At 43.3% G+C, this 19,092-nt stretch overlaps 3 protein-coding genes across 5 annotated transcripts in view; 2 read left to right on the top strand and 1 right to left on the bottom strand.

The window, feature by feature from the left end:
• The first annotated feature begins 312 nt into the window (after positions 1-312).
• On the top strand, positions 313-3,179 carry LOC143316239 (uncharacterized). The gene is made up of 6 exons (XM_076724077.1): positions 313-420; positions 1,263-1,423; positions 1,577-1,790; positions 2,171-2,274; positions 2,361-2,498; positions 3,092-3,179. Exons 1-6 carry the CDS (start codon positions 313-315, stop codon positions 3,177-3,179), a joined length of 813 nt encoding a protein of 270 aa, XP_076580192.1.
• A 1,328-nt stretch (positions 3,180-4,507) lies between these two features.
• On the bottom strand, positions 4,508-10,781 carry LOC143316209 (receptor activity-modifying protein 1-like). Its single transcript, XM_076724000.1, has 3 exons — positions 10,727-10,781; positions 8,359-8,497; positions 4,508-4,763 (listed from the first exon to the last, which is right to left on the bottom strand). The coding sequence occupies exons 1-3, from the start codon at positions 10,779-10,781 to the stop codon at positions 4,508-4,510; spliced, it is 450 nt and encodes a 149-aa protein (XP_076580115.1).
• Positions 10,782-13,582: 2,801 nt separating this feature from the next.
• Positions 13,583-19,092, top strand: part of LOC143316243 (receptor tyrosine-protein kinase erbB-4-like) — a 229,845-nt gene continuing 224,335 nt past the window's right edge. For all 3 annotated transcript variants that reach the window (XM_076724092.1, XM_076724093.1, XM_076724091.1), the window contains exon 1: positions 13,583-13,952. In XM_076724092.1, the coding sequence (XP_076580207.1) occupies positions 13,889-13,952 (64 nt within the window). In that variant the 5' untranslated portion in view covers positions 13,583-13,888. The remainder of the gene's footprint in view (positions 13,953-19,092) is intronic.

The raw sequence follows: 19,092 nt of genomic DNA, 5'->3' as shown, positions 1-19,092 counted from the left end.
AGGATATCTTTTTTTTTTCTTTTTTTTAATTTATTACCTCTGCTTTTGTATGTAAGACATAGTTAAACCCTAGAAATAAATGAATACACTGTCCAATGTATCAGAAACTGAAGACTGACATTTATTATGAATTTGAAGCAATAACATTCTTAAGTTTAGCATGCTTTCTTGGAAGCAGTGCAGGAGAGCAGGTCAATTTTAGTTCTGGCAGTTAATGTGTAACTAGGAGGTTAAATAAGGACTCACAGTGCAGAGTCAAAGTATTCGGCCAGTTGGGCACTTTGACATACGTGAGCGCTGTGGCACAGAAACATGGCTGTACGTCTCTTTGAGGGTAAGGATCATGCGGCTGCTTACCTGCAGTACAGAGTGGCACCACATGAATTAGTCAGCAGGATTGTGAAATTCATGGAGAAAAAGGTAAGTGTGCAAGTTTTAGTAATAATGAATATCAAGCAAGAAAAGGCTTTATAAACAGTCGTAGTTCTGGCAGATAATCTGTAATGCAACCAGCTGAAAAGGCAATGGCAAATGAAGGGAAAGAAGCCAAAAATGCACAATCCACAAACTGTGGATGTGTGGGAAATGTAGCATTGGTGAGAAAATTTATTTTTCAGTCTGTACCCTTCAGTCGTTGACTATGACCTCTAAATACTGAACCTCACCCTGTGGGTCGAAGCTTACGGCTTTTGGGACTCTTATCAGAGGTGTAAAGAGGACCTGAAAACCACCTCTGAGCAAAAGTAGAGATATCTTACTAGAAAAATGATTCAATTACACATTCAAAATCAGCGACAGGGGAGTGTTGATCTTCAACAGAGTAGTTTGGGGGCTTCTTGTGAATGGGATGACTTAAATGTCGAATCACTTGGTTTCCCTTCATGAAGTCCAGACCTACAATTTCATACACATTTAGTCCAGAAATAGTTTGTGTGTACTTATCCTCATCCAGGATCTCAGGATTTCAGTTTCAGTTCAATTCGATCTGTTTGTCGATCTGTCAGTTCGTTTCAATTTGATCCATTGACTGTCGTTGTGCAGATCCCTCTCATTGTCGACAGTAACAGTCCGGTCTGGGTCAGTCTGGTGTGCCGTCATACCTATGAAGCTGCATCTTCTTGAGCTTAAAAAAGTGCATTTATTCAAGTTCTTCACACCACTGACAGTAATTCGTAGCTTATTTGATTGAGCATGTTATGGCCCACCCAGGATAATTAATCCATTTAAGATTCATTTAAACAGTGTAACTCAATTCCTTTTAGACACCAAACCAGTTCACACTTGCAGTGGATGTGGGCTGCGGTTCAGGCCAAGGGACGACCTTATTGGCTCCGTACTTCAGCAAGGTTGTTGGAACGGACGTCAGCCCCGCCCAGCTGGAGATGGCGCTGAACAATAGCAACCCTCCAAATGTATCATACAGGTGAGGCGGAGGGCAGCTGTGGGAGGGGACTTTGATAAAACTGGGGTTGGAATTTGCCTTCCATTTGCTCTTTTACTCTGTAAAGTAAAAGTCTCCCCAATCTGCAAATTCTCCCTTTTTCCTACTACATTGTTCTGACCGCCTCGACCCCAGGCAGTGTCCTGCAGAAGAGCTCCCATTTGCTGCCGGTGAGGTGGACCTTGTGACGGCCATGACGGCGGCTCACTGGTTCGACCACCAGAAGTTCCTCCTGGAAGCCGACAGGGTGCTGAGGCCCGGAGGCTGCCTGGCTCTCCTGAGCTACACCATGGACATGGAGCTGGAGTATGGAGACATCACCAACGCGCTCAATGACATCTGCAAAGAGGTACATCCAAAACATAAATCCAACTGTGGGACAGAAACAAAAAGTTTTCACCTTTTAAAACCACTTAAAAATTACTTTTAATTAAAGTCATAACCATGAAGTAACTGTCTGACTAAAAATCAGTCATTCAGTCACCTTTTAATGTGAATTATGTCATTTTAAATACTAATACTAACTAATTTGATGTATGACCTTATATATAAGTGGTAATTAAACCCCTTATGATGGCAATATAAGTGACATACTCGTCAATGTGATACTGTATCTTTGAAATGACTTTATATTGCAAATATTTGTTATTAACTATAGAAACACCTGAGAAGTAAGCAGCATGTAAATCCATTGTGAAAGACTTTATTTTCCTTCTTTTTTTAAATTAGTTTTACGCTGCTTTGCTTCCTTTCCGAAATCCCTACATCGGATCGAGCTCGGTAAAGATCTACACAGACATGTTGGACTCCTGCTCATATCTGGACAAAGAGTGGTGAGTGTTTCACACTGGCGATAAAAAAAAAAAAATCCTTATGTAAATGTATGAGATGAGATGAGTTCATGTTATTTTTCCTCCAGGAATGAGTGTTTCTGGGTTAAAAGGACCGTGCCTCTGACTGCATACATGGGCATGGTGCAGACCTTCTCCAGCTACCAGAAACTGCAAGAAAAGGACCCCGCTGAGGCTGAACGTCTTTCCAATGATATCAGGAACAAGTGAGATATTAACCTCCGATTTATCCACAAAGCTAATCGTTAACTTCTGGCCCTGAGCTCTCACCTCCACTCGCCTGCCACTGGTCTCCTTATCTTTAACGAAATTAATTTATCATCATCAACAGGTGCTGAAATTTGTCTTCGAATACTGCAACAGTTGCAGGCATTAATCAGAAAAGCCAAACGCTGCTCGACTAAGCTTAACTGTTGAAGGCTTTTACAGCTTTCATAATATAACCACCATTAATTCCCCCCTGCCACTGACAGGACAGAAAAGCCCAGCAAGCAAAATATATGGAGGACAAGTGCTGAGCCATTACTTTAACATGGATAAAAAAAAGTATGACATTGTATTTAATTACTATCACAGTTTGGGAAGATTTACACACAGTTCTGCTGTTTGTCTGTGCAAAGAGTTGACCTGCGTTTTGTCTTGTGTGGTCTAACGAGGACAGAGAGTCGTCGGAGGTTTTACTTCATTAGACTACTTCATATTTCTTCAGCTATTTTGCAAATGCATAACATGTAGCCATGAGTCCGTCCATGAATGGATTTTAGATCCTATGTAACCACTCCGTCTCTTTCCATCTCAGGTTGCTGTCTGCCATGAAGGCGTCCTCTCCCGACCCAGAAGTTACGGTGGCTGTGAAGTATTTCTATTGGCTGGCGCGCAAACCTTGATCATTCTGACTGGCTGAATCCTGCACACCACTGTTTCCCGACCTTTTTGACTCCTGACGTCTTGAAAACGAACCATTGTTAGCCTTGTCAGCATTAGTGCTGCAATCAAAAAGAGCTTTTGTGGGTCCTGATCCTCGGGTCGGAAACCACAGCTGTAGGTTTCAGGAAGTGATGCAAACCTGAACAGCCAGATGTAAACACACGTCGAGAATCACTTGAAATGCAAAGATGGATCTGTATCATTTTATAACAAGCAAAGTTTATTTTTCGATAAATGTACATATATGAATATTCTACTAATGTAAATATGACATACTTATGCAATGATCTTGCTATTAAATCATATCTAAGACTTTATTTATACTTATTTTATTACTATTGACCTCCACAGTGAACACTAGATGGTGCCCTGTCATAGAGTGATGGAAGAGTCCACATTGAGCCTTTAGTGCAGCCTTTAAATTTTACTGTTCTTAAATGAGTTTCCTTTCTCGTGATCTCAATGAGAGGAATCCAGAATGTCTGCATCTTGAAGTAAGCTGCGCTTCAAACATGAGTCTTTCACATCAACAGATTTAATTGGGAACATTTGGTGTATTTGAACATAAATTGAATTGCAATCATCCTCCAGAAGAAGATGGAGATGTGCAGATATTGAAAAAAAAAAACATTTTGAAGAAGTTCACTGATTGCTTGTGGCGTCGATTCATTGAATATAAACAAATCATCAGCATCTTCATGAAAATTTAATCTAGGCACCATTTGGTTTCCTCCGAAATGCATGTAGCTCTGCAGATGAGATGAGAATAAAACCAACGCTTCTGCTCCCCTTTCCATTCTTTCTTCACCTCTTCTCCAAAATTTACAACAACAATTTATCCAAGTCACTGGTGTCTCCCTGAGAGACCTCCTCTCTACTGTTATTTATGTGTTCACAGATTGTTCAGGGCCATGAGAACAGATGGTAATTAACATGCATGGCCTCCAAATCCCCTGAATCTCAGACTTTGTTACTTTCCCCAGCCAAACTTTGACACCCTCATATTGGTGATGCTATCCACTAAAATGATGCACAGATAAATAATTTTTTTTAATACTAAATAGAGCTTTTAATACATGTTATTTTTGAAAGGTCAAGGAGTTTTTCTTGAGCAATTGTTTCACTGCAGTGTCCACACACTAGTAATCATATTAATAAGGGAATAACACAATTTCAAGACAATTTAAGTGCAAAATCACTCTAAAATCCTTTATCACATGCTCAGTCTCTGCCTGTCAGGAGTCCATCTGTATTTACAAGCCTTGAGCCCAAATCCAGAAGCAGCTCTCTATAAAACCCCCTCTGTGCGTTTACTCCTCCACACCACTAGGGCAGTCATGAGCAGGGTGACCAGCACTGGCACTGCGATGAATGGGGCCAGGATGCTAACCGGCGGGTCGTGGAGGAGCCGGCCGGTGAGAGCGCAGTCATGGAAATAAATCCGGTGGATCTGCATGAAGAAGCGGTCGACGATCTGATTTGGCCAGAAGCAGTCGACCCTCAAGGCCACCTGGTAGGTGCAGTTTGTCAGTCCCTCGTAGATCCTGTAGAGGGCGACAACACACAGTCAAATAAACCTCTGAGGAAAAAGTTGAACTCTCACATGCTAAAACAAACATTGAGTTTCATGAAAACATATTCCTATGATCAACTTAAGTTATCTTTATCTCTGTTCCCCTGTTACAGAATGTTAGAAATACACACTTCAGATTAAAAATGTCTCCTGGAGTGTCTTTGAAACGTCCTTTCAGAGTGGGACCAGAGGAGGGATTCCTGTTGATAGGAAAAAAAACCAAAGGAGTGTCTAGAATTACCAGTGGGCTTAACACAGCTAAATATAACTGCTAGGTGGCAGAGGGCAAGGGAAATAGAGATGCATACCAAAAGGGTAGCGCCCTCAGTACAGCATTGCCCCATCCATACCAGCACAGTGTCTGAGTGGCCACTGTGTTCAACTGCATAGCTGGAGGCCGAGTGGGCAAGTGGTCAGAAAGTGAAGTCACCCAACTTTAACGTTCTTTTCCTCTTCTGCTGGGTGCTATCTATTACATATTATTTTCTATGACAGGTCAAGCAACATGAGGTTTCCACAACTCTCAAACGATAGTTGCATCAATCATCCAGCATAATAAAAGCGAGGCGGCAGAAAGTGAGCCGTGGGTCCCTGCTCGGCTCCCTGTGTTTCCCCGCTTCATTTGATCATAAGTTAATTAGTTGGAGGTTCATTTGGTTATGAGTAAAGCACATATTTATTGGGAAAAATGAACCATGTGACAAATTAAATCTGGATTTTGATACAAAGAAAAGATGACGGAGCCACTTAATCAGTTAATGCAATTAACACAGTCTGGGGGTCTTTAGGACCCGAGGCACTGGGGCCCCTGGTTGGTTGGCTATCCATTTTACATAGTAATGGTTTGAAACTGACTAAAATTATGATGTAGAGCCAGATATTTTTATTATTAATATGCTGTATATGACTCAGTGCCCACTGACTGCAAGTCACTTGTGTGTGCTTCTATGCTTCTGTGCCAGTGGTTCAGCTTCATGAACTAGGGCCATGCAGGGTTTAAAGGGAGGGTTAAAGTCCATGATAGTTTAGGATTAAGACTCACGCTTGGGGTCATGATTAAGATTTGGACTTTAGTAAAGGTTTAAGGTTAGGGCTAAGTCATTCTCACAAGCGTGTCAATAGACACGTGTGTTGAGTGACCATTGCTTTGGTCTGAAGGTAAGCCAAGAGTCCAGAGAGACTGGAGTGTTTTCCATTGCTCTGAGCGATTCAGTGTGTGAGTGACACCATCTTTTTTTTTTTTTTTTAAAGTTCTATTTGTTTCTTAACTAACCAGCAAGTCTTGGAGTGAAGCTGCAAACACACGCAGTATTTACACCCACACACAGTGACGCAACATGCACAACACAACCATTTGCGTCCACACACACACACACCACACACACAGTAGTGTGTTCTCTGTTCACAGTTATAGTGAGTAATATATTTTATGATATCACGTTTTATTCATCTGGCTACAAAATACACATTGGCAGTGAAACCTCAAGTGTTAATTAGACTAAAATCTTGTTGCTAATTTAGAAAATCCTTCAGCAGAGGCTTGTTTTCGTTATTCTAGGAAACACACACAGTTTCCTCATGGCACTCACAGTTGTGAATCACATGGTGTTGTGCAGCAGACAACGCGAGCAGACAAAAGAAGGTCACTGGAGACCTAATAAGGAGTAACTCTGATCAGCGTAGATCACTTCACAAGCCCAAGGAAAAAGGTTAGAATGCCTGGGTGCCAGTTTCTGACTTGTTTAAGGTCAATCCACAGGGAGAGAAAGAAAGAACATGATCCGCAAAATAAGAACAGTGTCCTAAGCAACAGAGGAATGACTCAGAGAAGAGATGGATGGATCTTAAAACTGTGAGGAAGAGGACATTTTGGGCTCATCTAGAGATGGCTGAGATGCTCAGTTTCATAAATAATCAGAGCTGCTTCTCCTCCACTTGTCCGCTTGGCAGACAATGCGGTTCGGACGCTGATGAACTTGGAACTGATTTGTGGTGCCGGGTATTCGATTGCTGACAAGTGGACAAATTATAAGTTGGGAAAGTATTTCGAAAAATATATCACTTCACGGATTTGAGGGGATTCAGCTTCACAAATACAAATTTGTTGAACAGCAGCCACAAGTGGCAAATGATTAAAGGAGGATTAAATTTAGCTTACAATAACCACCATACGCTAACTGGTCATACCAGACCAAGTAAGGCAAAAGGAGGGTTTGACAAAGGGTGCGTGTTATTTCTTATGAATTCAGCTTTTTGTATGTGGGAGGAAAATTCTTCATAATGTTCCCATCTTGCTTTAAGACCATTGTGTTACATCCTACCACCGCTCTGAAACAAATCCAACTTATTAGACTTCTATTTTCGAAGTCACTAACTTGGTCTGCACCCACACACAAGCCTTTTTTTTTTGCATTCCTTGGTCTGCGTGGTTTATTTATCTGTCGCCCAGCCAGCTCTCCAGTGGGCCTCGAAGATGGCGTCAAACATTGTTGCTAGGAGTTTTGTGACATAACCACAAAGCCTCTATGTGCCTGTGCGAGTCTTTTATGATGGCTAACAACTGCACATTCACAAATACAACCACAAATTATATGCTGGAGCAAGAGAGGCCCGTGAGCCAGGAGGGAAATCACAGATTTGACAGTCTCCTTTGGGCCTCTCAGCTCGTTTCACCCTCCTGTCTGACTCATCCTCTGAGCGCCAGTGTTTGAGAAAGCACTGCCACCTAACACACACCCACCCACACACACGCAATAATAATGTGCGACAGATACAATAAAAGGCTGTGACCAAGTGATGTGGCGGCGAGTGGAAACGCAGACAGGAGTTGGTGATGGCCATATGTCAAACAGCTGCAAAGGCAGGTTGAAGTCTCATCAGAGCAACATATTGTGGGCGGCAAACAACATTATTCCTCCACAAAGCGCTAATTCTGCAGGGAGGATGGAAAAAAAAACAATATTTGATGGAGTGCGAGGTGCTGAATATAATGCATGTGTATCATTAAGCTGAGAAGATGCTGTGATCAGTGTTAACAAAGGAAAGACTAGTGGTTAAATATGGACGTATTATGTATGTATTATGTAGAGTATGAGCTCTCGCACCATCTTCCTTATGGAGTTATAATAGTTCTTTATTCCTTTAATAGCATATCTGAAAAATACATGCATGTAATATCATCATTGATGACGAGACTTTGCAGCACAAAATAGGTGTAGATACACAATGATGGTCAACTGTAACAAAAACAACAGTCCTGTGTGCAAAGTTGTTCATGTTCAAAAGTTTCAGTGTGTTCACAGCAAATAACAAACCAGGAACATCGAGGTGGACGAGACTGATATACTGAATATGAAAATGTGCATAATAAGGTTCAAGATATGGGTCTCTGACTGTCTAGATTTTCTCTGATTAAGAGTCAAATGAAGCATAGCATTAGCTAGCATCAGCTGCTCCCTTCATGCTCTCACTGGCTCATCCATCAGCCGGTGTTCAGCGCAGTCTTTGTACTGTTTTTAGTTGAGCGTTTGCCCACTGATTTTGCATGAGCCAGCAGGTGAACTCACTCCATGGTGTCCGGCCAGCTGCACCACAGGCCTCGGTCCAGTCCTCCCATATCGAATTTGAACTTGGCTAAGCAGAGATCATTGATCATCCTCTCATAGAATCCCCCGTTGCAGCCAGACGCTGATGGAAGGACTTGAGCTACAGAGGGCAAAAAAACAAACAAAATGCATTCATCAAGTTAGAAATATGACAAAGGGAATGGACGTATGTGAGGGTCAGGTTAGTGATCGCTCTATTGCAGCGGGTGGGGAGCAAAACTTTGCATCATTGTCAAGATACAAAAGCTTTTACAAAGCACTACAGAGGTTATCTGCTGTTTTCAATACTTCATAATTAGGAAACAGCAAACAAGGTCATGTCCTGGCAATGGTTATTCCTATTGGACCATTTTCTTCCCTATTAGCCTGCTGCTTTCACTAAGAAAAGGTTTTAATTTGCAGTAGGAGTCCCAATCCCATTTGTTTACTTCAGAGATGTGTGTAAACAGCCTCTTAACGTGGAGGCAGACCGCAGCTGTCCCACAGGACTCGGAGCTGAATGTAACACCACTGAGCAGTACAGTAGGAGACGGAGCTTAAGCTGGCGGAAAAGGCCCCGTGTGGAACGAACAGGTTGTTGTTACGATGGAGGAATACGGTGGATCTCGGTCTGCGCGGGCCTGATAAGGGCCAACTGTGTGCCCATTATGTTTGTTCTGTCTCAGCTGGCTTTCGAGGCTCTGAAACACTCAAAGGAAGACTGACTGTGTTGACACGGGGATTTCGAAAAGAGATCCTACTGAAAGAAGAATGTGAAAAACGGCCGGGACCCTGTCGCTGGTGCAGCGCGCATTTCCAAACACAAGGCGTCCCAGTGAAAAACTGGAACAAGGAGCATCAAGCATTTGCAAAAACTGAGCACATAAATGGTAATTTTTGCAAAGAACTAAGCATCTATTAGCTTGTTTATCACTCACAGAGTTGTAAGGATGTTATGTTTCACCTGTCTGTTTGTTGGCAGCTGCTCACAGAGAAATCTGACATTCAGGCGTTCAGAGATGCTTTCCAACTTGGCTGCTTGCGTTCGCATTCCATTTTCCAGGAAAATCAAAGCAAAGCGTGACAGATGCTGCAGCACTCTATTGACTTACTGCCGAGCTTTTCCAGAATTTGGCCAAAGGAAACACCCATCAGTTGAGCAGGAATCATGAATTCTGCCTGCCGTTCTACGACTCAATATTTATGGATCTTCAAAACTGAAGCCCATGAATATGACATGATCCCTCTTGCTCACATGTCACTCATGTTTAGCCAGCTGCTGTGCGAGAGCCTGATTTTCACATTCTCACACTGATGTGGGGGTGAAAGTAAAGCCCAGAGACAGCGGATTTTCAAAAGCCCGTCAAGAGAAGGGAGTGCTGAAAGCAACCTGATGCACGTGGGATTCCTGTTATATTGCACACGGGCCCTCCCTGGATACATGCTGTTGTATTGAGAGGTAGTATGAATGTGTCAGAGGAGTTATACTGCAGCTGTGTTAAAACTAGCATGTTTCTTTGCATGTTATAAGTTCTTTTCAGCAGCCAAATTGAAGCCTTCCTTGGAACCTGTTGAACATCTGCATTGCAACAAGCTGCCATTTCTATTTCATGCTACTTTAAACGAATAATGCACTCTTTCTATCTATAGTTAATAGTTACTTTACAATTAAGATGTTACACGCAGCACATATGATGAGATCGTAGAATATAATGAACTATGAAGGATTAGGCTGCCCAACATTATAGAAAATAAATGGAGTTATAAGCAGCTCCACCAATGCATTAGTAAAAATAGCTCAATAATATATTAAATAATAACATGACAGTCAAACTTTTTCTGATTGAGTACTTTTATTTTTTGCTTATGATAATCGTGTATTTTACTTAAGGGGAAGCTGATGCAGGACTTTCTACAGTGTGACACTCTGACTTTTGATTCTTTCTCCACCCCTGACTTAAATTTCTGCAATTATTTATTTCAGTCTGCAATAAATAAATAGATAATAAATAAAAACATACAAATTAAGACCTTGCCTCAGACCAAAAATGCACCATATAAACTATAAAAGGGACAGTGTGTAGTCAAAATTGGCAACGTTTGTGAACTTTGTAAATGAATAAAATAGTTGAATTGAGAATAAACTGACAATGCAAAACACACACACACACACACACACACACACACACACACACACACACAAAACACAACGCTTCTTTATAAACATTCCAGATATCCAAAAACGAACCCTACACATGATCCAAAACTAATTTTCTCTGGAAAACAGGTAAGACAAGTCAAGTTTAAGCCGCTCAGAAGAACTTCAGGATTCACTACAACAAACACTCACCTGCCAACAGCAACACAAGCGCTGCTTTCAGGAGCGACGCCTTCTCCGGAGCCATGCTGAAAACCAACTCCAAGCCGTTTTACGCTCTCTGCTCACTCCCTGGACATCAGCTGCACATGTTTCATTCTTCCTCCAGCCAAAGCCACTGATTCAGGAACGACACACGGGGTTACAAATGCTCAACAGCTCATGGTGTGCGGTGGACAAAAAGCGTGCGTAAAAGCCCCTTGACCTTCCAGCGTGGCAGCCTCTTTCCGTCAGCGCAGCCCTAATCATAGACCCTCTGCCTGTCATCTGATCCTCTTGTCCCGCTGCTTACAGCGTGGAGCTGCTCACAGGGGACAGAACAAAGTCAGGCACCAAAATTAGTGCTGGTCTTAATAAACCAAGAGAATCATTTCTAAAAAAAAAAATCTCATGACATACAGCCCTAATTCAGTCATCAATCCCTCAAGGGGGAGCTTTTGACTGTGACAGAAGTTCTTAAATTAGCACAGCATAGACCTTTTCCTAAATACAAATAACTGCCTCAAATGGCATCAATACTGTTGTTAGGCCTCCACAGCAAAGACAATGAAAATGGGGGAGAACATAAAGACAGTTGTACAGATTAAGATTACGTTCAGATCGAGGATACAGGCAGCCCCCTGTACACTCTAAACGTAGAAGAGGCCCGTATATAATTACAGTTATCATGATTTATAATCTGTCATTTGAATGCTGTTTGCTCTAATTTGCCCCGTTATCACTGCAGATGCCTACTGTAAGATGACATGTCATTAGACTCATTATAAGTTTTTAATTAAAAGCATATGAGTCAGGTTTTCTCCATTACTTCTTTGATCATTTGTAACGGATTACTCGGACTCCCCTCTTCAGTGCGAGCCGGCGTTCTGCAACCAATCAAAGCTCACTTTGGATTCACACAGGGACTCATTTCAGAGCACAAAGACACAATTCCCATTTTCATGTCACACTCGTATCATTGCAAATCTCATGCAGCTCGCTAATTGAATGTTTTATCTGCAGATTTCTGCACAGGAACAGAGTGACGTTCATTAGTATTCTCAAGGCTGCTCTGCGTTGTGCTGCCACCCAGTGAGGCTGCCTGAGCTGGTGTGTGTGTGTGTGTGTGTGTGTGTGTGTGTGTGTGTGTGTGTGTGTGTGTGTGGTGTGTGTGTGTGTGAAAGAGAGACTAATCCCATAGCTCAAATAAATGTTTTCATGTATCTCTTATTGCTTTGTGCAGACTGACAGCCAGTGTATCTCCCCCAGGTTCATATTTTAGTGGCAACATGTGTTTGTGGATTTTTTTTTTTTTTTTTAAAGACAAACCCTTTTCTGTTCACTTCACTTCTTTTTAAAGGATGTTTCACACATCTTTATGCTGGTAGACTGTAGAAAAGTTATTGGAGCAGGTTGAAGGGCTGAAAACTACTTAAAAAAAAAAAAAATCCCTACAATATCACAAAAAATGGTGCAGTTATTGCAACTAATTTTTAGAATTAATAACACTAGATGATGCAATTTGACATTTTTATGTGACTATATAATACATAAATAAATCTCAAGGGAAGAATAAAATACTACATACATCTAGGATGAGAAATTTTTAAAGGACTGGCTAAATAATCTCCCTTCAGCAAAAATAAAAAATACAACCCTTTCCCTTTTAAAACACCCGGCATAATAATCATCCCACAGTCCCTTACCTCAGTTTTTATTGCCAAATATGATGATAACCAAGTTTTAAAGTGATCATGGGGCCTTCTGATTGAATTCCCATTGTTATGAGTGTAGAATTTATGAAGAACATAAGCCCAAATGTTATTTTATATCCCTCAAGAGCTCTATGATATACAGTTTTGTCACTGCAGCTGACAAAAAAAAAACAGAGTAATTCTCCAAAAAATCCCCTAGAGAGCAGCAGAGGACACTAAATGAACAATCCCTTTGGCTTTGTGAGGACGCATGAGGGATCATTTCAGTCCTTTTGCAACCTTGCCGCCTCAAGTGTGGAATCATTTTGGTAATAGAGGCAGTTTATGCCCGAGTTTTCCCCTTACATGGATCACTAATCCGTATCTTTTTGTCCTCGCAGCCGCTCTCACACTTTCTCATCTGTCCACAAACGAAGCCAGGGAGCAGAGAAGGGTACACTGGCCTGTAAAATGAGCGGCCATGAAAATGCGATGCTGCTTCTGCCGTTCCCGTCACCGCAGCCCCATTAGACTGGCATCATCAAAGTTTATCGGCTGTGCCTTCGAGTGGCGGATCTTTGCAGAGGCTGACCCTGCTGGCAAAGCACGAAACTTTTCTCTCACTCCACATTCAATTCACAAACACGAATGAAGCAAATGCTGATATTATGATACTCTTATAACAAGCGTCCTCTGGAAAATCACAGCAATTTACGATACCTTCCATCTTTTCCCCTGAAGACATTAGTGTATGTCTGTTTTATCATTAATATTCTGTTACAGGAGTTTATATTTCTCAGTTATGCTCAGTAATTGCAACCGATAGGCTATGTAGAAACTAATAAAACATGAAAGCCCATTTCTGTGTTGTTTCCAGTGACACAGGTAGAACTGCACACCACCCAGCGCGAAACCGTAACAAAATCCGCTCCTGACAGGTGTATTGACAGCAGCAATGCGGCCAAACAGCCAATCAGAAGAGGTGAGAAGTGAAGTGGGCGGGTTTCCAAAAAAAAAAACACAAAATGCTCCTAATATTTTGGACAGCAGGTTTAACAGGCTGAATGAGGTGCCAGTCACACGGAGGAGGCGTGTTCACGACCCCTCCCCATCCCAACACATGCACTCCACCCCCCCTGCCCCCCCCCACCCCCCCAGCCACCGGCGCTATGGCATTGTGAGGAGTAAATGGCTCAAGAGTATCCGCGGTGGAAACCGACCTAAACACCGGTCTGGGAACTGATAAACAAACACAAAACAGCGAGGTGCGTAAAAGCTCTCCACGGCGCGGGCTCTGGGTGCGCACGGAAACTGTGCCAGTTGTCCAAGAAGCCAAGAAGACTCTGACGTTTTTTTCTTGTTTTGGGTTGTTTATTTTTGTGTGTGCGCGTGAAATACGAGGATATCTTAACTGGACATGTGAGTTACGGGAGTTTAACAAGACAAGCAGCTCTTTTCCAAGATGAAGTTCACCGCTTGCGTCCTCGTCACTTTGGTGGTGATCCGATCGAGTGCAGCGCAGTCAGGTGAGTACTCGGATGCGCGTCTCTGCGCCTGGCTCTGCCGCTCAGGTCGCACTTCAGACGCAGGAACCAAGTGAAAGTCGCCTGTCTGTTTGGGCATAAACCTGTGCGTATGAGCAGAAGTGAATGCTACATCGACAGCGCTTGTTTGCTGAATAATGATGGATGCACACCCTGGTTCAACACCTGTGTCGTTAGCTCCTCATCACAAACTTAACACAACTTCACATCCAGCCAAGCTGATGCTAATTTCAATCACCGCACCGACACACACCTGCATTAAATTAGGAGATTCAGCAGCCTCCGCGAGCGTGTCGAGCTCTGCGTAAAAATCGCGAACTCCCCCTCCTTATATTTGCTTTTTTTGACCCGTTATTGAGATTTTTAAACGCATCGAGGAAACGTTTATTTAGCGGAAAATGCTCGAATTCCACTTTAGTCGCGTGCATGACTCGATAAATCTTTAGGGTCAGAGAAATCTGTGATGAAATGTCTTTGAAAAATTCTCTGGAAGACGGCGAATCTCTGGTGTTTGCGCAGCTCACATGAGCCCAGTGCTCATTGCACCCTTAAATATGAATGAATGCGCCATCGTTATAATTTAACTCCCCTAAGCGGACATTGATACAGATCGGGGACCGCGGCTGTTTGCGCTGATTTATGGGAATTGAGCTCGGTTGCACCAGTGGCACAGTTTTCACTCCTTACTGTCTTTGAATAATTTAGATGTAGCAGATATACTGAAGGCTATGAAAGCGGTGGGAAAACATCTCGCTTTCATCATTTGCACCCCCGTGGTGTCAATCCCTGGACGAAAATCACTTTAATGTTCCTGCAGTATTCTCATAAAGACTTGTAATACGTCCATGGTACTCAACAGTCAATTTATAGTGAAGTTAATGATATTTTTATTGATGTGTTAGCTCTGCAATATTCTTTTGGCACCCCTGTAGGTTATTTGCAGATAGTTTTGCTGTGATATTTGCCCCCTGCAACATGTAACTTTTGAGGTTTCCCCACTTGCTGTGAGATAATTTGCTCATGATGCAACTAAATCTCACTACATATCCAAGCACATAATTGTTAGAGGCTTTGATGCTGAGAAATGCTGCTGTTGAACTTTTTCCCATCGGCTTTTGTTCGCAGACATGCTGATAGCTGATCAATAAAGACTTTAATGTGCTCGTTTATTCTGTTTGGTTTGGTGGAATGTCTGCTTTTGACTAAAACCAGGCTATGACATGCGCTCCTGTTATTTGCTATGTAATATTTTCTGTTTTAATTTTGGACTGATGTGGAGTTCACGATGCCAGAATCTGTCTCCGTAATTGATATAATCAAGCTTTGGCAAGGGATGGCGAAGTGGGAAAACAAGCAGAAGCAGGAAGTGGAAACAGGAGAGTTTGTGGATTGATGTTCAGAGGTGAATTTGGCCGTGAGCCAAACCCTCAGCGGCACAAATGGGATTCTAGGACGCTTTTCTTCCCGCCTCCAAGGACAGGTCGAGTTTTGGCTCGTTCTCTGCTGGTTTGTGGTTTCTTAGGCAGAGCTGGAGAAACAAACACACACACACACACACACACACTCCCCTGCTGGCTGTGGTGTGGATCTTGGGTGGAAGGCGCTGAATGCTGCCTATTAAACAGGAGTGGATGGATGCACGGATGGATGGGTGACAGGCGGGATGAATGGGGAGGAAAAAGTGGCACCCTCACTGCTTTATTTATTCTCCATGCATACACTCCCTTCCAAGATATTTGTGATGCAAATTTGGCCCAAGAATCTGAGCTATGCCTCTTGGGAAGTTCATTGTGTGTGTGGGTGTTAGTGGGTGAGTAGATATTTGTGTGCTATCTGTCCACTCTTTCGTCTCCCTTTCGCTTAATCTCCTTCTCCTTATTGTCGCTCTTAAAATTCAGACCCAGCGCCATATATCAAACACATTTAAAGCCATATCAGGTTGAAGTAAGTCAAGGCTGGAGATGCTCACCTCTCTGGTGTTTAACATGGTGATTGAATCTGTCAGTATGCTCCTGCTGAGAGACAAATGTCTGCAGCATTGCTGCCAGTCAGCCGCTCTGCTGTATACACCAAACTATGCGCGTGTGTTGTGTGCAGTGTGGCCACACGTGTGCCAAAAACGGAGGCATTCGCATTGCAAGCGACTTGATTGATGTTTTGCTGAATTCTGACAGACTCTTGGCAGTGTGAGAGGATCTTAGTGCATCTGTGCGGACGCCTCTGCAGACTCATATTAATCTTAATTTTGATGTAAATGAAACAGAAAAACAACAGGAAACTGATTCCGAGTTCAGGTTTGGCAATGCTGATGCACTCAAGTGTTCGTTAACTGGAGGCTGATCAGCTTTCTCCTCCATCTTGGACTTGCACGGCAGGTTTTTGCTCATGAAGCAAAATTCCAGCTCTTGGAAGGCGAAACAGCACAAAAAAATCTGAGCAGTGAAACCAACTTTTCTCTGCCAATTATCCCAGATCACTCAGGTCTTAAGGAAGTCAGCTGACATCCATGACTTACTGGTTGCATTGCCTTTGGCAGCATAGTGAAGTGAGGGGTGCAACTAATGATTTTTGTCATTATTGATCATTCTATCAATTACATTCTCAATTAATCTTGGAGAAAATATACCCGCTGTAGTTTCTCACAGCCCACGCTGATGCAAACAGTTTGTTTTGTTCGACCAACAGTCTAAAACTGAATGATAGTCAGTTTACTGTTAGAAATAACAAAAATGTCAGCAAGAGGTCGTGAAATTTTGGATTTTGGAAAATGAACCTTCCTCGATCCCAAATCCTTTGATTTTATCTCCTTCCTTAGAGGAAGACTGTGGGATGGGCTTGAAAGCTCTAGAAAACGCTAGTAAGATGTGCCAAGCCACTGTTTCCAGCACAGGACAGTGTGTCTGTTGTTTGGGAGTCAGTTGATTTCAATGTGTCGAGAAGAATGCCGCAAAATGGCAAATCAAAGATGATGATACTCCCTTGAACGACTGATTTCTCCCCACCGTGACAGGGTGAATCTTTGGTATTTAAGTTGTGAGGGTGGGATCCACTCCTCTGCTTTTGATTAAGGCGAAGAAGACAGCTGGGCTTTTCCAAAAACTCTCACCTTTTGCACCTTCTTAAACGCAGCTCGCGGCGGCGGTTTCATCATCCGCTGCGTAGCTGTCTGTTTGTCTGCCTCTCGATACAAACGCCTCAGACGTTTCAATCGCAGCGGCTCTCATCAGGTGTGTATGGCAACCGCTGCCTGTACACGTGTGTGTTTGGGTGACATTTAAAGACAAGCTCTCCCGTGAAACGGCCGGTGGGGGGGGGGAGAAGGGGGGCAGTGGGAGAGGGAACCTGCTGAATGCCAGTATCAAATTACTGGGCGTCTGTCAGCTGGCACACACGGAGCCACGGAGCTGGCCGAGGCTTTGTAGAAGACTGACGGAAATGAGAATTTATTACAAGCTAATTAAGCTTTTTTTGATAGCATCAGTCTAGACCGCGAGCCCTTTATTTGACAGCATGAGAGATGAGGGGGGTGAAGGAATTCAATCTTGCTCTAAATTAGTCAACATTGCTATCATAACTTGATATCTGCCAGGCTTTAACCCGTGCCAGGCTCGAGCTGGATGTTTGTCAAATACGCTGCGATCGCTCCTGATGAGCCGACGGAGACGAGGATGTTTGTCGGCGTCTTCCGGTGAAACAGCCGAAGCCAGAGATAAGCAAGATAAAAAAAAATGGCCGTTTGCACGAAAGAATAATGATTGCAGCTCAGTGAGGGTGACGTTGAGGTGCTCGCTCCCTCCGTCACAACTGGACCGTCTCAGCAGGCCGCAAGGGAAGCCTTACAGACAGCAGTACGCTACATCTCCTGGTACTTGCCATCTGAATCAGCGCTCATGATCTGCACAGGCCAGACAAAGATGACGCTGTTCCCTCTCTTGGGGAAAAAAAAAGTGTCTTTTTGCCTCCTACTTTTCTCTTCCCATGCATTCAAAAAGCGGCCCAGCGACGTCACGCGCCTGTTTGCTGACATTTTGTTTGCCGCCGGCTGTATAGAGAGGCTTCTGTTCTTTCGGGTTTTGCGAACCACCCAAATATTTACATGCGGAATCACAACTGCACAGCATGGGAAGGAAAACATCCAAGGCTTGGGTGCAAAATAGCGGCTTTTTATTGGCCTCTGTAATCATCCCCGAAGCTTCTTAGTCCCTCTTCGTCTCTGGCGCTCTGTTTGTGTGTTTGGCAGGACAGACTTTTGAACCCCCGTGCCTTTGCTGCCTAATGATGAGCAGGGTTGGCTTTGGTTGTGCCGAGGCGTCCGGTGCCAACTCCTAGTGTGAGTTAGATTGGCTAGTTGGAGGCTGGAAGCCTGGCACAGATGTCCCCTTTCAGGAGGACTGAGATCTCACTCCCACACAGAAAACACAATCCACCCATGCACAGGGATTTAGTTTAAACACCCTCGAATCTACATGCCCCCTTTTAATTTCTTTTCGCATGCTGATTCTGCGAAAAGTCTTGTTGTTTATTTTTCTCCCACACGCACACATGCAAACACACACACACACACGCGCGCGCTCAAAGTCGTGCGAGTTCATGGGCGAAAGGGCAGCGGAAGCCTTGTTTAGTGGGTTTTAAGTGCGAGGCAGCTTTATGCTTCCTCATTGTTTGCTTTAAGTACAAGTCTTGAATCTGCTTTCAGTGGTATGTGTTGCTCTCAGCTGTCTCTCTCTCTCGCCTTCACACACACACACACACACACACACACGCACCCAGCGCGAGCGAGGCATGGCCGAGGAAAAGAAAGGACAGGAAAGACAGAGGAATCTTTTCTTTTTCCTCCTCTGTTTCTTCTAGACCACTGGAGGGTTTGTTCGGCCCGCCACTTGTAATTCCACTCAGAGACAAATGCCTCCATCCTGCGTCTGAGGGGCTTCCTACACACACACACACACACACACACACACACACACACACACACGAGCGTGGCTAACACACACACAGATCTTTTCCTAGCAGTTTGGCTCAACACTCACCCTTCTTTTACCTTGACTTTTATTTCATTAGCTCTCCTCCACTTTCTCTCTCACACATTTCTCATCTCTTTTCCTTTTTATTTCCTCGTCTC

The sequence above is a fragment of the Chaetodon auriga genome, chromosome 23 (genome assembly GCF_051107435.1).
Source record: "Chaetodon auriga isolate fChaAug3 chromosome 23, fChaAug3.hap1, whole genome shotgun sequence".
NCBI lineage: Eukaryota > Metazoa > Chordata > Actinopteri > Chaetodontiformes > Chaetodontidae > Chaetodon > Chaetodon auriga.
This window is presented reverse-complemented; position numbering and strand designations above follow the sequence as displayed.